The 14042-nt window shown below is 29.1% G+C and overlaps 2 protein-coding genes across 2 annotated transcripts; both read right to left on the bottom strand.

The window, feature by feature from the left end:
• Nucleotides 1-1155: 1155 nt before the first annotated feature.
• On the bottom strand, nucleotides 1156-3271 carry LOC124920253. Its single transcript, XM_047460699.1, has one exon. The coding sequence runs from the start codon at nucleotides 3236-3238 to the stop codon at nucleotides 1256-1258; it is 1983 nt and encodes a 660-aa protein (XP_047316655.1). The 5' UTR covers nucleotides 3239-3271; the 3' UTR covers nucleotides 1156-1255.
• Nucleotides 3272-4897: 1626 nt separating this feature from the next.
• On the bottom strand, nucleotides 4898-7085 carry LOC124916554 (tRNA:m(4)X modification enzyme TRM13 homolog). Its single transcript, XM_047457291.1, has 8 exons — nucleotides 6937-7085; nucleotides 6804-6869; nucleotides 6415-6720; nucleotides 6118-6334; nucleotides 5970-6027; nucleotides 5806-5892; nucleotides 5464-5731; nucleotides 4898-5368 (listed from the first exon to the last, which is right to left on the bottom strand). Exons 1-8 carry the CDS (start codon nucleotides 7008-7010, stop codon nucleotides 5143-5145), a joined length of 1302 nt encoding a protein of 433 aa, XP_047313247.1. The 5' UTR covers nucleotides 7011-7085; the 3' UTR covers nucleotides 4898-5142.
• Between the last annotated feature and the right edge of the window lie 6957 nt (nucleotides 7086-14042).

The raw sequence follows: 14042 nt of genomic DNA, 5'->3' as shown, positions 1-14042 counted from the left end.
AATGTTTGAAAAATAGAATCTAAAATTAGATTATGTTTAGTTTTGTTTATATATGTGAACTAGAGATTCTAAGTGGTTGTTTTTCTTAAATTAATTTATTCATTTTTCTGATTTAAGGCTAATGTTTGACTCTAATTCAATTACTGAAATGTGAATTTCATAAAGATGTTTTCAATTTCTTGAAAAGATGCAACCTATTTTTGTATAAGATGAGCTAGTTTCTGAAATATTTGATTAAAAATAATTTCATGCATATTTGATATTGAGTAGATCACAATATCTTTATTTGATTTGCAATGAACAATGTAATATATTGATGATCAGTGTAAGATATTGATTTTATATTAAGATGATGTAACATATTGATGAAAAATAGATTCTGAAATGTTTAAAAATGTTTTTGAATTAAAAATGTTTGAAATATTTAAAAAAAGATTTGTAAACTAGCTTCTCTTATCTTTTGATCAAAAATAAAATATATGTGAATTAAACCAATGGACATAGTATACTCATTCAATTTTCCTGATTTTAGGACATTTGAATTTAGTTTTATTTTGACATATTTTGGTATTGAACAATAAAATGTGTATTTTTTATTTTTTATTTGTCAGGATTATAGTAATATTTATGGAGGTGAACCTATGAGTTGACCATAGTTGAATTTTGAAGCAAACGAAGACAATCGATAAATTTTGATTTTGATGTTATTAATAAATGTTAAAATGACTTTTAGCTTAATTTTTCAATCCCAATTTTGCCATAAACATTAATAAACATATTTGAATATATAACATTAATAATATATTTATTTATTCTTCATATTTTATAAGAGTTTTAATATTATTTCTTTATTATTATACAATATATATAATATTAAAATATTTGTTTATATAATTTAATGAAATAACTTTTTATTTTATTTTTAGATAATATGATATAACTGTATTCCACGGGAGTTTTCCAAAACCAAACGAGACGAGAATAATAGTAAAAAAATTCCCAAAATAGAGTGAGGGAGAGAATGATAAACGCATGTTCCGGAATTGTTCTCGTATATATAATGTTTACTTTAAGACTATATAAAAGTTGTACATTCAAGATCTCATAAAATAACCTAAACTGCTAGTGATAGTAGGTAATTATAAATGAACTTTTCATAATTCAAGTACACATTTAAACAATATTATTCTCTTTATTTTAATCATAAAACAATATTATTATTAAATAACATTTAAAAATCAACAACAAAAACATTTCACAAGTCACAACGAATCCAAAGTGGCTCTTCAAACAAACCATTTCGAAGCTTATCTCCAACATGTCTCTCCAAATCCACATTCCCCAAATCCACCTCATCACCCACATGCCACGCTGGCGTCCCATTCTCATAAGGATCACACGTCAGCCTCTTCAACTCACTTCCATCAACCCTAGCCACATACAAATCACCATAAGGCTGAAACTGGTTCGGAGATGAAACCGGCTCCGCCGTCACCCCACCCAAATTACCAGCAAAAAGCAACCATTCTCCATCGCCACTAAAACAAACATGATTCACCCTTTCCCTATCAGCATCCTCCCGTCCGGCAAGATATACTCGCCGGAGCCCTGTACCATCAGGATGAATTAAGTATATACTGAAAGCTCGTTCATCTTCAGGATTATGTCTATTGGAAGAAAACGCGATTAGTTTCCCGTCCGGTGACCAACTTGGCATCGTGTCAATACATTGTCCTTCTGTCAGCTGCCGGATGCTGTTCTTGTTCTCGTTATCTGTTTCTCCATAAACAGAGTCAAATATGTATAGATTCTTATACCCTGAACGGCTTGATCTAAAGACAATAGATTTCCCGTCCGGGGAGCACGCCGGAAAAGCATTGTTTTCTGTTCCTTCTTTAGTCAGGATTTTGATATTAACTGGGATATGTTCTAAATCGTCTGTGAGATCTTCAAGATTGAAAGAAACTCTAGCTATCTGAACATTCGCTTTAACAGATCCAAAAATCGGTCCTAATGATGTGTAAATCACATTATTCTCTGTAGGACTCCATGAATTGTAAAAAGCAACCCGACCTGAAAACAAGTTCCATCTCTTTGAACCATCTGATTTCACAATCTTCATTCCTGAATCCTTATCGAAATTGGGATTGAAAGCGACTAGTTTGCCGTCCGGCGAGAATGACGGGAAAAACCCATTAAGTCTCAGTATACGAACACCATTGATCGGCGACGTAACAGGGTATAGATTCGGTACTATCTTCTCTCCCGGCGAATCATCGCCGCGGAAACGATGATACCCAAGAAAATCTCCCTCCGACGAAACAAACGGGTTGAAATGATGGAAATCAGGATTCAACAATTTGGTCACTGGGTAAAACTCTGAAGTGGATTCATCGAAGATCTCAATATGCCGGAAATTATCACCCCGCCGCCGTGTAGCGACCGCGATTCGTTTACCATCATGAAAAGCCGCCGGAGTAAATGAATGAACACCGGATGGAGTTACTCTAAAAGATTCGATTTTTACATCCGATTTCTCATATTCAAAATCGTCTGGTAAATCTATTCGGTAAATGCTCCACCACCCATCATCGGATTGACGGTGGAAATAGATTGTAGAGTCGCCGGACCATGTAGGCCATCCTCCATGACTAGATACAACAGTTCTATTCTCCGGGTTTGTAACAGGAAATACAACTATATCAGATTGAAGTTCGTGAAATTCGCCACCCCAGTTCCGAGAACCGTAAGATGAAACTGCAATATACTTCCCCGATAAGGACACTGCCGGACTGTAGTCTACGGAGGAAAAGGGTGTTAGCCGGATAATCTTGTTAGTATCAATTTCAGTTGAATAGAGAGCAGACCAGCTTTGGAATTGTTTATTGGGTTGTTCATGAGCGGAGATGAAGTAGAGGGTTTTGTTTTTGATGATTGGACGGTCGTGGAAGAGGCTTCCGGGTGCGGAGGGGAGTTGAATTGGAGTTGGGTTTTGAGATTGGGTCATGTAAATTTGAGATGAACCAGACCTGTCGGATATGAATACAATTTGGTTTTGGTTGTTTTGGTCTGGTATGAATTGGGCGTTGAAATTGATGGAGATTCCGTCGGTGAGACATTGGTCGGAGTGGGAGGCCAAGTTGGAGAGATTAGAAGGGATTGGGAGAGAGAAGATGTCGAAGGCGTAGTAAGGGCGGCCGACGGTGGAGAAGATGATGGTTCCTTTGATTGGTTCCATTGAAATTGATGAGCATTTTCAGTTGGATTGAGGATACTGATATAGATGTCCTGTGAGTGACGGCCACGGGTTTTTTTTTTTTGCGGGTCCAAACTTTCTTCTTGGTCATCACGTGGTCAAAGCATTATCTAATATAATATATGATTGATACACATAATTCAATCTTATCATATTAATAAATATAAAGAAAGAAACACAAACAATTTTCTCTTCTTCTGAAAATAAAAACTCTTTAAGACTTTGAAAGGTCATTTTTTCTTCCGGGTTGTTTCGGTGATGGTGATGCGTTGTTTATTTTTTTATCGCTAAGATTTGAGTTAGGTTAAATTTTAAGGTATTTTTTCTTACGGGTTGTATCGGCGATGCGTTGTTTATATTTTATCACTAAAATTTGAGTTGGGTTAATTTTTTTTTTAATTCGGCATAGGTTTAGTCGATTGAATTTTTGTAATTCGAATAATACTTTCCGACTTTAGTAAGTCGTTTGTTACCTATACACGATAAATTTTTTTTTATAAAGTTGTCCATGAAGTTATTACTCATTTGTTTAATAATTAATTATTTGAAATAATATTCATTCTAAAAAAATTTTATTTTTATTTTTTGAATTTTTTTTGATAGGATTCTCATTTGATTTATATGAGTTTTTCATTATGTTGATTATATATTTAGTTAGTTATCTAGTAAACATTCATATATTGAAATGCTCTATTTTCCAATTTATTATTATGAAACTTAAATGAGTTCATTTTACTCTTTAGAAACATGTTCAAGAAATTACAAAGATTTTAATTTTAAATTTTATTTATTAAATTTTTAATATGAAAAATGATAAACTCAACGAAAAACTCAACGAAAACAGGTTTACGAATCAACGTGACATTACATGTGGGTAGAAAAGAGAAAATTTTCAAAATATTCCGAAACGTTTATTTCAAGTCCCGAAACGGCTTCATAATGTCCCGAAACGATCATTTCGGGACCAAAAAAATTCTTCCCGAAATGACCGTTTCGGGACCCAAAATGAGCGCTTTCGGAACGTGTGGACAACCTGACAGACCACGTCGGATTCGTGGACCTGCTTTCATTGAATCTTTCGTTGAGTTTATCATTCCTCTTTTAATATTTACAAATTTATCATATTATTTAACATTTATATTCTTGTTTAGACATTTTAAATTTGTAAACATTATTTGGTATTATTTACAAATTATTTATATATATATATATATATATATATATATATATATATATATATATATATATATATATATATATATATATATATATATATATATAATTCTTTTGAATTAAAAAGAATTAATTCCTTGTGAAAACAAAATAAAAACTTGATGTCCTTCATTTATTAAATTAATTTCTAATAAAAATAATAATTAAAACTTGATGCTCCTTAATTTATTGAGTTATTTTTTAATATTGTAAAAATCGATCTTTGCACTCAGAAATATATTTATTAAAGTTATAATGTATAAAGGAATTATTTAAAATTATTATTATGCCATTATTATATTTTAATTAATTATTTTAAAATTAATTCATAAAAATGTCAAGAATGTGAATTATTAGATGACATGGTCCATTATTCAAAAAATTTATCAAACTCATCAATTATCTTATACATCAAAATCCAGCGGATCAAATGAAAAGTCCCAATTTAAACTTATAGAAATTATGGATCGAATCAGATTCATAATCTCGTAACCGATAAACCAAATCTCAATCCAATAAGAAACAGTATAATTAGAATTAGTTATCAAACTTACATGAACAAAAAAACAAATGCTACCTAATATGTTGTAAATGGAAACAAGACAATGAATAATAGTCAAAAACCGCTTCAATGAAGCTTTAGCAACAACATAAAGAACTTCAAACTCGTTCATTCACTCATTCAATTTGGTATCAATAGCAATCAATAAGCGATTCTCGGGAGAAATGTTAGAAGGAACATACTTGACAAGCCGAGCTTCAGAAACACGTTCTTTAACCCACATCAACCGCCCCATGTCTATAATATCCTTACACAAGAATCCCAGTATTGCTCGCTCGGTTGGAGTCATTTCTCCAAACACAACTTCAGCTCCTCCCGAAGAACAATATTCCCTTGAACTGCAATAACTTACTTTCATCAGTTAAACTATGTTAAATCTGAAAAGTGAAACAAAAATACTAATGAAATTAACAGCTTGTTTATTTAATATTACCACATGATCTCCAACTCCAATCCAGAATCAACCCCGTCTGGAAGATCACTACTGTGATCCGCATCCACAGCCCAGCTAGTGAACCATGTGATTGCATTGAATTCATCTTTACTTATCCCCAAACTCTTCATGTAACTCTTGCTTATATAATGCTTCCACTGACAAAGATAATGGCAGCAAGTTGCTATCGCCACCCCTCTCGGATAACAATGGCCAATAACCTGTTTTTCGTCACCACGACTCAAGAGGCAACATCTGAGAGTCATATCTGCGGGAATTTCAACTTAACAAATGAGACCGTACTTTTCTCCCCCATTTCAGTACGAAGAAAGAAGAATTTACCAGTTGCAGGACCACATAAATGTTTGCCAATAGCTAAATAAGGTGTTCCTTTTAAAGCTTCAACACCATCCAGGTTTAAATCCTCAACTGAAAAAACTCAAAAAAAGTAAATTAGAAAGAACATTTAAAAAATATTTGTTTCTTGAGAATCCAAAAGGGCTTACTGTCGATTCTCAAGCGTTCTAATATCATAGAATCAATCTGTCGCAGACTTCGATCAGCCTAACCTTAGTTAAAGAAAGTTCAATCAGAACACCAAACAATACAGTTCAATAGAAAAAGCTTTCATTTGAACACAAACAATAACTAAACCTTGAGCTTGTATGATTTCCTCTCCACCAAATAAACTTTCTTGATTCCATAACAATCTGCAAGCATTTGTGTTAAGTAACCTCTACCAGCTCCAAATTCAACCACAGCTGGTTCTTCTTGTCTACAACTCGAGTCATTCTTAAAGGCACCAATTTCTTCCAAATTCCCAAGAATCGAAGCTTGTTGACGAACATGTTTCTCTTGGAAGGGAAGTTTCCTGTAATCACAAACAAATCTTTATCAAAACAACCATTCTGTAAGTAATTCAAAACAGAAAATAGTTACAAGTAATCATACTGATCAACTTGTCGATTAATCCAAACACTGCAAGCTTCGGGTATCTTGTAAGAATCCTGAATATCTTTACAAATTGATGCATGAACAGACTTAATCTTATTGATCAATCTACTAGCATCAGCAGAAGTCAAACTGTAAACAGCATCCCTCTTCATCTGGGATGTAATGATGATATCTTCTTCATCTTCTTTGTTGCCACCGGCATTGATGGCCTTTTGGTAGAAGGGTTGGAGTGATAAAGTATTAGCAAGCTTAACCAATGGGCATCTTTTAACATGTCCTTTGAGATTTTCTTCAAGAACATTGCTTTAAAGAGAAAATGGGGAAGAACAAAATGTAAGAAGATAGAACACGGTGATATGAAAAAAGGAAAATAGAATGAGAATTACTGTGAGGGATCAACTGGGCAAGGAACCCATTTTCCGTCGGGTCTGACCGTGTGATTACCACAAAACCTAAGTAAAATGAGGGTTTTAGGAATGATTCAATAAAGGAGAAACAAGATGTAGAAATTGAACTTACGGAGAATCATTGAGAGGACAATTTGCACAGAATCTTTTCTTCTTCGGCAGCCATAATTTACAACGTTTTTCCATTTTCTCTTTCTAACTTCTTTTCTTCTTCTTGCTTGGTCTTGTAATGTCGCGCCGCCGCCGCTGTGCAGCAGAAGCGAGATGGAACTGGTGAAGTGATTTGGGCCGGTTCTTTACTGAACCGGATTCTCCGAGAAAACCCATGTCCGGTTTAATTGTAAAAGGCTAGATGCAGGTTTTGTAGAGTTAATTATAATAATACTCTCGCATTTAGGGATGATAATTTGAAACCGCCCCGCGAAAACCGAACCGAATTGTCCCGTTTGGGATGTTTTTTCCCCAAAACCGAATGGGAATGGAACGGGGATGATATTTGTGTCCCCCGCCCCGACCCGTCCCATTTCACCCCGAATCTACCCCGAATCTGCCCGAACACCATAAACATAATTAAATATATTAAATTATCAATATATTTATTTATTCATTATATTTTATAAGAATAGTAATGTTATTTCTTTATAATAATATAAATTTTAATATATTATAATATATATTATATTAAAAAACTTGTTTATATAATTTTATTTTAAATAAAAATAATTATTAACGGTGTCCCGCGGGAATCCCTAAAACCGTAAAAAATCGAACGGGGCGGGGATGGTATTAAAAAATTCTCTGAAATTAAAACGGTGCGGGGACGGTAAATGCATTCCCCGCCCCCATTGCCATCCCTACCCGCATTCTTATAGTAATTAGTAACTTGTCAAAAATATGTTGTCCTCCCACACAAAGTCATAACACACTTAGAGAGAATTGAAAATATTAAACCTTGAAACAATATTAGAAAACTAATTTATTTATTTTTTTAGCTGAAAAAATAAAAAAATTATGCATTCTTTTACTGAATTAATTTTTTTTAATTAAATTGAAAATTAAGATTAAAATCTGAATTTTAGTTACCTAATTACTTAAATATTTATAGACAAAAAAAATTAAATCAACAAATAAAAATATCTAAAATATTTGAATTGCATATTATAATATTTAAATTAATATTTAAAAAATATATCACTATTATATTCTTATATATTAATTATATTAGTTAATAAATTTAAAAGATTGAATATATAATTTAATATATTAAATAAAAAATAATTAAAATTATTATATTATGTTATAATATATCATTAAAAAATAAAAATAAAAATATTATATTAATTTTTAATAAGTCTAATACAATGTATCTATAATATATTTAACATATAAATTTTAGTTATCGATTAAGAGCTCTGATAGATTAAAAAGAAGATGAAATATAAAAGAGAAATTAATATTAAAATAATAAAAAATTTAAGAATAAAATAAATTATTTAGTTTAATTAATTAAAAAGAAGGAGAGAGAAAATATATTAATATTTAATTAATAAATATATAAATTTAAAAATAAAAGTTAACCATAGTTATTAAAAGAGGCTAAATGAGCCAATTTTTAATAGTACACTTTTTATTAGTATACACGTCTAAGTGAACTATTATACAAGTACATATTTCTTATGAACTTTTTTCTTATAATTTAATATATTAAATAAAAAATAATTAAAATTATTATATTATGTTATAATATATCATTAAAAAATAAAAATATTAATATTATATTAATTTTTAATAAGTCTAATACAATGTATATATAATATATTTAACATATAAATTTTAGTTATCGATTAAGAGCTCTAATCAATAATTATTATTATTATATATATTTTTTAATAATAATTTTTCATAAATTTTTTTTTCTAGATTCTCTTGTTGATATTCTAATTTTTTTTCTTTTCCTATCATATTCTTTGATTTTTTTTGTTTTACCCCAAACATTGAATCTAATCCTATGTGATTATTTGCTACTTTTCTTCATTGACATCTTTAATTTATGATAAAAAAAAATTTATCACGATTCTACATTTTTTATTAGTTTTATTTTTTAGGTAAAAGTTTACCTAAAATAGAAAACCAATAAAAATATATATATATATATATATATATATATATAAATTCTCGTGATTATAGAATGATTGGGTGAAACAACACATGAAAAAAATCATCATAAATAAAAGATGTAAGTGTTTTACCGTAAAACACTGTCATCCCGTCGTTTAAGGGCGAATTCAAAAAAAAAATTCACTAGGCTGAAAATATTAATTAAACCGTTAAACAAATAACCTTACTAAAATAAAATAAATATACGAAATTTAATCAAAGATAAGAATACTTTAAAAAAGAAATTTATAAATTTAAAACTATATAGTTGAAAAAAAATAGGTTTAAAAATGTAAAAATTAAAATTAATTAAGTTTTAAATAAAAAAAATTAAATATATATATATATATATATAAAGAAAGAAAATATGAAATTCTAAACTTAATTATGTGAGAATATAAAAAAACGAATAAAAATATGAAAATATTAACAAAAATATGACAAAATCAAATTATTAAAAAAAATAGACACTCAAGAAGAAAATTACATAATATTAATGTATATAAATTATTTTGGAAGAATAAATAATATATTAATTTATTTAATTTATATAAAATTTTAAAATAGTTTAAAATTAAAAAATATAATAGAGTATTTAACCTTTGTATTTATATAAATTATTATTTAATCTTGATAAAAATATATTAACTTGTATTAATTTTTAATAAATAAAGAGGGAGGCCAGGCTCACCTAACTTCAAAATCAACTGGACTAAACTATATTTGTTAAAATATATATATATACATATATAAATAAAGTGTTTTAAAAAATTTACTTGAGCTAGAACCCAAGACACTCAAGAAGAAAATTACATAATATTAATGTATATAAATTATTTTGGAAGAATAAATAATATATTAATTTATTTAATTTATATAAAATTTTAAAATAGTTTAAAATTAAAAAATATAATAGAGTATTTTACCTTTGTATTTATATAAATTATTATTTAATCTTGATAAAAATATATTAACTTGTATTAATTTTTAATAAATAAAGAGGGAGGCCAGGCTCACCTAACTTCAAAATCAACTGGACTAAACTATATTTGTTAAAATATATATATACATATATAAATAAAGTGTTTTAAAAAATTTACTTGAGCTAGAACCCAACGCAGCCTATTACGTAGTTCTGCCATTGCCATCATTAGATGGATTTTGAGGCTCACGAGTAACTTCTGAATTTATTTTCGGTTGTTGTTTCATTCATAATATTTAACGTACATGAGATTCTACATCTACATTGGTTTATTAGTCAATACACTGTAATCATGTCATTTGTTAAATTTCTAACATTCGTGGGTTTATCAAATTTGAAAAACATAACATTAAAATTTCACAATTTTGTTTTCAATTCGAAGTTATTCAAATCATTTTCATCTTAAATTTGAGAAGATACGTTATAATATATAATAATATATTTATAAGATATTATCCCAATACTTTAATATTAATATTTTATTATATTTTTATATTAATTTTTTTATAAATCTAATATAATGTTGTGCATATCTAACTTATATAACTCAAAATATTATTTAGTACAATATATTTTTTAAATTCTAACAAAAAAATAAATACTAATATTTTTTAATTAGTATATTAAATTGTATATTTTTTTTAACATTAATATATATATATTAATGTTTTAAAGTTATCTCGTAAAAACAATACCATAAATTATGGTAAAAGAAATGAAGTTTGTTATACTTATTGAGAAAAATATTTAAAATCTAATAACTCATTAGGGTAGCCCAATAATAAGAGTAAGAATCGGCTTAAGAGACCAAAATGTCACATACCATAACGGTGAATATCAGGTTAGTTCTCTTTAATTTAAAAAAAAAACTTGATACAATTTTATATATAGCAATAATTTTGGTTAAGGTTAAAAGGATAAAATAGTTTTTTTTTAAAATAACTTGTTTAGTTTTTTCAAGTTTTAAACTACTTATATTTTAAGTTATCATTTTAACATATTTTTATTTATAAATATGCTTTATCAAAAAAAATTATATTAAATAAGTCTTTAATATATTAAATTAAATTTTAAGTAAGTTATTACCCATACTTAATAAAAGAAAGTTATTTAAGAATAAAAAATAAGATTTATTTTTAAAAGAGGGATAGGACGGGAGAATTTAAAAGAAAATGAATGAGAGAATAACGTGTCACCACATCTGGCTGAAAAATTGATTAAATAGAGGTCAGCAGTGGGCCGGGTTAGCCCGGCAACCACGAGTTTTGACGGGCCACAAGTCGACATGATAACATATCATAGACTGGGCTGGGTTTGAATTTTTAGCCCATCGGCTCGGCCCGACCAGCTAATAGTCCAGGGCACGGCCCGACCCGCAGTCCAGCACGGCCCATCCCATAGTCCGTCACTATTTATAAAAAAAAAATCGAACTATAATCGGAAGATTTAGCTTATAAAATTTCTAAATTAAAAAAAAAAATGGATATAACTAATATTTTATTAACTATTTATACATCTACATGTCATAACACTTTTCCAATTATAATCAGAATGAAAATTCATTTTCAAAAATATAAAAGTGATTCACTTTTTTAATGAATTTATCCATCACATTAAATTAAAGTTTTTAAAATATTTTGCAAATATTCTAATATTATATTGTATAGCTTCTAGATCTATATATATCCATAAGAGTAGCATTTTGTTTAGATAACTATAACTATAATATAATATAATATAATATAATATAATATAATATAATATAATATAATATAATATAATATAATATAATTATTACCTCATATCCAAATTTAATCATCAGAGATAAATATAAATAATATTTAAATTCACAATTATATATTCATAATAAAAAAATAAATGAATTTATTAAAAAATTATATAATAAATATAAAACAAAATATTTTCCATTACTTAGCTAATAAACTCAACAATCCGAAACTCAAAATTTTCAAATTGAGGAAGACAACCCTTTAAACATGTTTTTTTCATATCGACCTTTTTATGCTAGTAGTAGCTACAACGTTTCGTCAGATTCTTTTGACGAAATCGCCGCTTATAATAATATTTTAATGATGATCCAATATCTGATATTGATCTTCTAAAATGGTGGGGATACAAAACAAATACACTTTCAGTTTTACAATTAGTAGCTCGAGATATTTTCACTCCTCCTGTATCTACTATTCTTTCAAAACAAGCCTTCTCTAATTCCAAGAGATTGCTTAGTTCGAAGAGGATGAATATGAAAGAGTCGAATGTACAAATGTGTATTTTTTGAAGGATTGGTTCGAAGCGGAGATTAATGAACAATATTAATGTTGTATGCGAGAAATTGAAGGCACATCTGATACCGATTTCGACGAGGGAGTATGAGACAACTAATTATAGAAAATTTCAGATTTAATCGAAGGTAAGTTAAACCTACGTGAGAATCTGATTCTTTACAAATTTGAGATACGCAAATTTGTAAGATACATAGGCAACTCGAAAGGGTGCGATCCCATATTTTTTTAAAATTAATTTTTTTCGAAGATTAACAAGGTTATTATACGGCTCGGTCCAGCCCGTTGGCACGACACAACTCAGCACCACATGGGCCAACAGGCCAGGCTGTGCCAAGATATTTTACTATTAGGCACAACACGATTAATATGAGGCACCACACAACACATATCACTGTTTGACACGACTTAAGGCTGTCAAAATCGAGAATTTACGTAGAATCGTTAAACAGTTGTAAACTCGTAAAATCTAAAATTTACATTAAATCGTAAAAGTTTAATTTAAAAAAATAATTGTTATATATTTTTATTATTTATATATATAATTAATTATTTTATACTTTCACAGTTTAAAAAAATTATATATTTTAATATAAAATTAATTAAAAAATAATAATAAGTAAATAAAACCATAAAAACTTATACTTACAAAATTAATTATATTAATTAATTAATTTAAATAAATAATAACTTTATATTTTAACTTTAAATATAAATTTGTTTTTTAGGTAAAATCGTATAAAATCGTAAAATCAAGTTATAGAATATAGAATAAATGATAAGTAGAGATAGGTGAATGAGAGAGTAAGATAGAGGGAAATTATATTTTCTATATATTTCTTTGATATTACATAAACACTATTTATATACAAGATTCAATGTATTGGGAAACAACATCATTTATTAATTGGCAGACCCTTGGTATGTGTTGACGTTTCCTTGAGAATGAATGAGACTTTATGTTTTCTAGTCTCCTTGGAATGTAAAAGGACATCCTTATCTTTAACAGCCTCTATATCTTTAATCCACTCCCGCAAGCGAAACGGGGAGGCACACACCGTGAGCTTGTCACGGAGAAAAATGAACCGAGGTGATGACAATCCTTTTGTAAATATGTCAACAATTTGATCATGAGTCGGGACATACTGAATAAGTAAAGATTTTTGAGCCACTTTCTCCCTAACAAAGTGGAAATCAATCTCAATATGTTTTGTACGAGCGTGAAACACTGGAGTTGCAGAGAGAAATGTTGCGCCGATATTATCACACCACAAAGTCGGTGGATGGATTGATGAAATTCGTAATTCACTCAAAAGAGATTGAAGCCAACAAAGTTCGGCAGTGGCATGAGCTAAGGCTCGAAATTCAGATTTAGTACTTGATCGAGCAACAACATGTTGCTTTTTGGAGCTCCACGAGATGAGGTTATTACCAAGAAAGATACAATAACCTGTAGTGGATCGGCGATCATCAGGACAACCTGCCCAATCATCATCAGAATAGGCCTCAAGGGAGAGGGATGCCGATGGACGAAAGACAAGCCCATGGTGTGGAGTATGACGAAGATATCGTAATATACGTTTGACCGCAATCCAATAGGTGGATGTTGGAGCGTGCATGAATTGACAAGCACGATTGACCGCAAATGCTAATTCAGGACGAGTGAGAGTTAAATATTATAGAGCTCCCACAATACTTCTATATAAGAAGGGATCAGAAAGGGGATCACCATCATATTTAGAAAGTGAAGAACTAGTAGAGACGAGAGAATTAAGT

The sequence above is a fragment of the Impatiens glandulifera genome, chromosome 1 (assembly GCF_907164915.1).
Source record: "Impatiens glandulifera chromosome 1, dImpGla2.1, whole genome shotgun sequence".
Taxonomy (NCBI): Eukaryota; Viridiplantae; Streptophyta; class Magnoliopsida; order Ericales; family Balsaminaceae; genus Impatiens; species Impatiens glandulifera.
This window is presented reverse-complemented; position numbering and strand designations above follow the sequence as displayed.